The sequence below is a fragment of the Penaeus monodon genome, chromosome 34 (genome assembly GCF_015228065.2).
Source record: "Penaeus monodon isolate SGIC_2016 chromosome 34, NSTDA_Pmon_1, whole genome shotgun sequence".
Taxonomy (NCBI): Eukaryota; Metazoa; Arthropoda; class Malacostraca; order Decapoda; family Penaeidae; genus Penaeus; species Penaeus monodon.
In genome coordinates this window covers 25,738,917-25,739,163 of record NC_051419.1, presented here as the reverse complement: position 1 = coordinate 25,739,163, position 247 = coordinate 25,738,917, and the positions used below count along the sequence as shown (strand labels likewise).

At 40.5% G+C, this 247-nt stretch overlaps 1 protein-coding gene across 1 annotated transcript in view; it reads left to right on the top strand.

Annotated features, from left to right (window-relative positions):
- LOC119594861 (Golgi-resident adenosine 3',5'-bisphosphate 3'-phosphatase-like) overlaps positions 1 to 247 on the top strand; it is a gene marked incomplete in the record, with an annotated part of 4,975 nt that overhangs the window by 4,208 nt on the left and 520 nt on the right. The window contains 1 exon segment of the mRNA XM_037943943.1: positions 67 to 218. Coding sequence (XP_037799871.1) covers positions 67 to 218 — 152 coding nt within the window.

Below are 247 nucleotides of genomic sequence, written 5' to 3'. Positions count from 1 at the left end.
CTTATATTTATATATCACCTTACATACACAGTATATGTGATATTAACCACTATGCAACTCCACCAGAAAACCTGCGTCAGTATGTGACGACCATGGTGTGTGTTGCTATCAAGGGTTTAGCGACCATCGGTGTTATCAACAAGCCTTTCAGCAACTTCATTGCATGGGGCTGGGTTGGGCATGGGGTGTCACCCAAACTGCAAATCTCTAAGGATCAGGTGGGTTATTATTATTTTATTTATATATA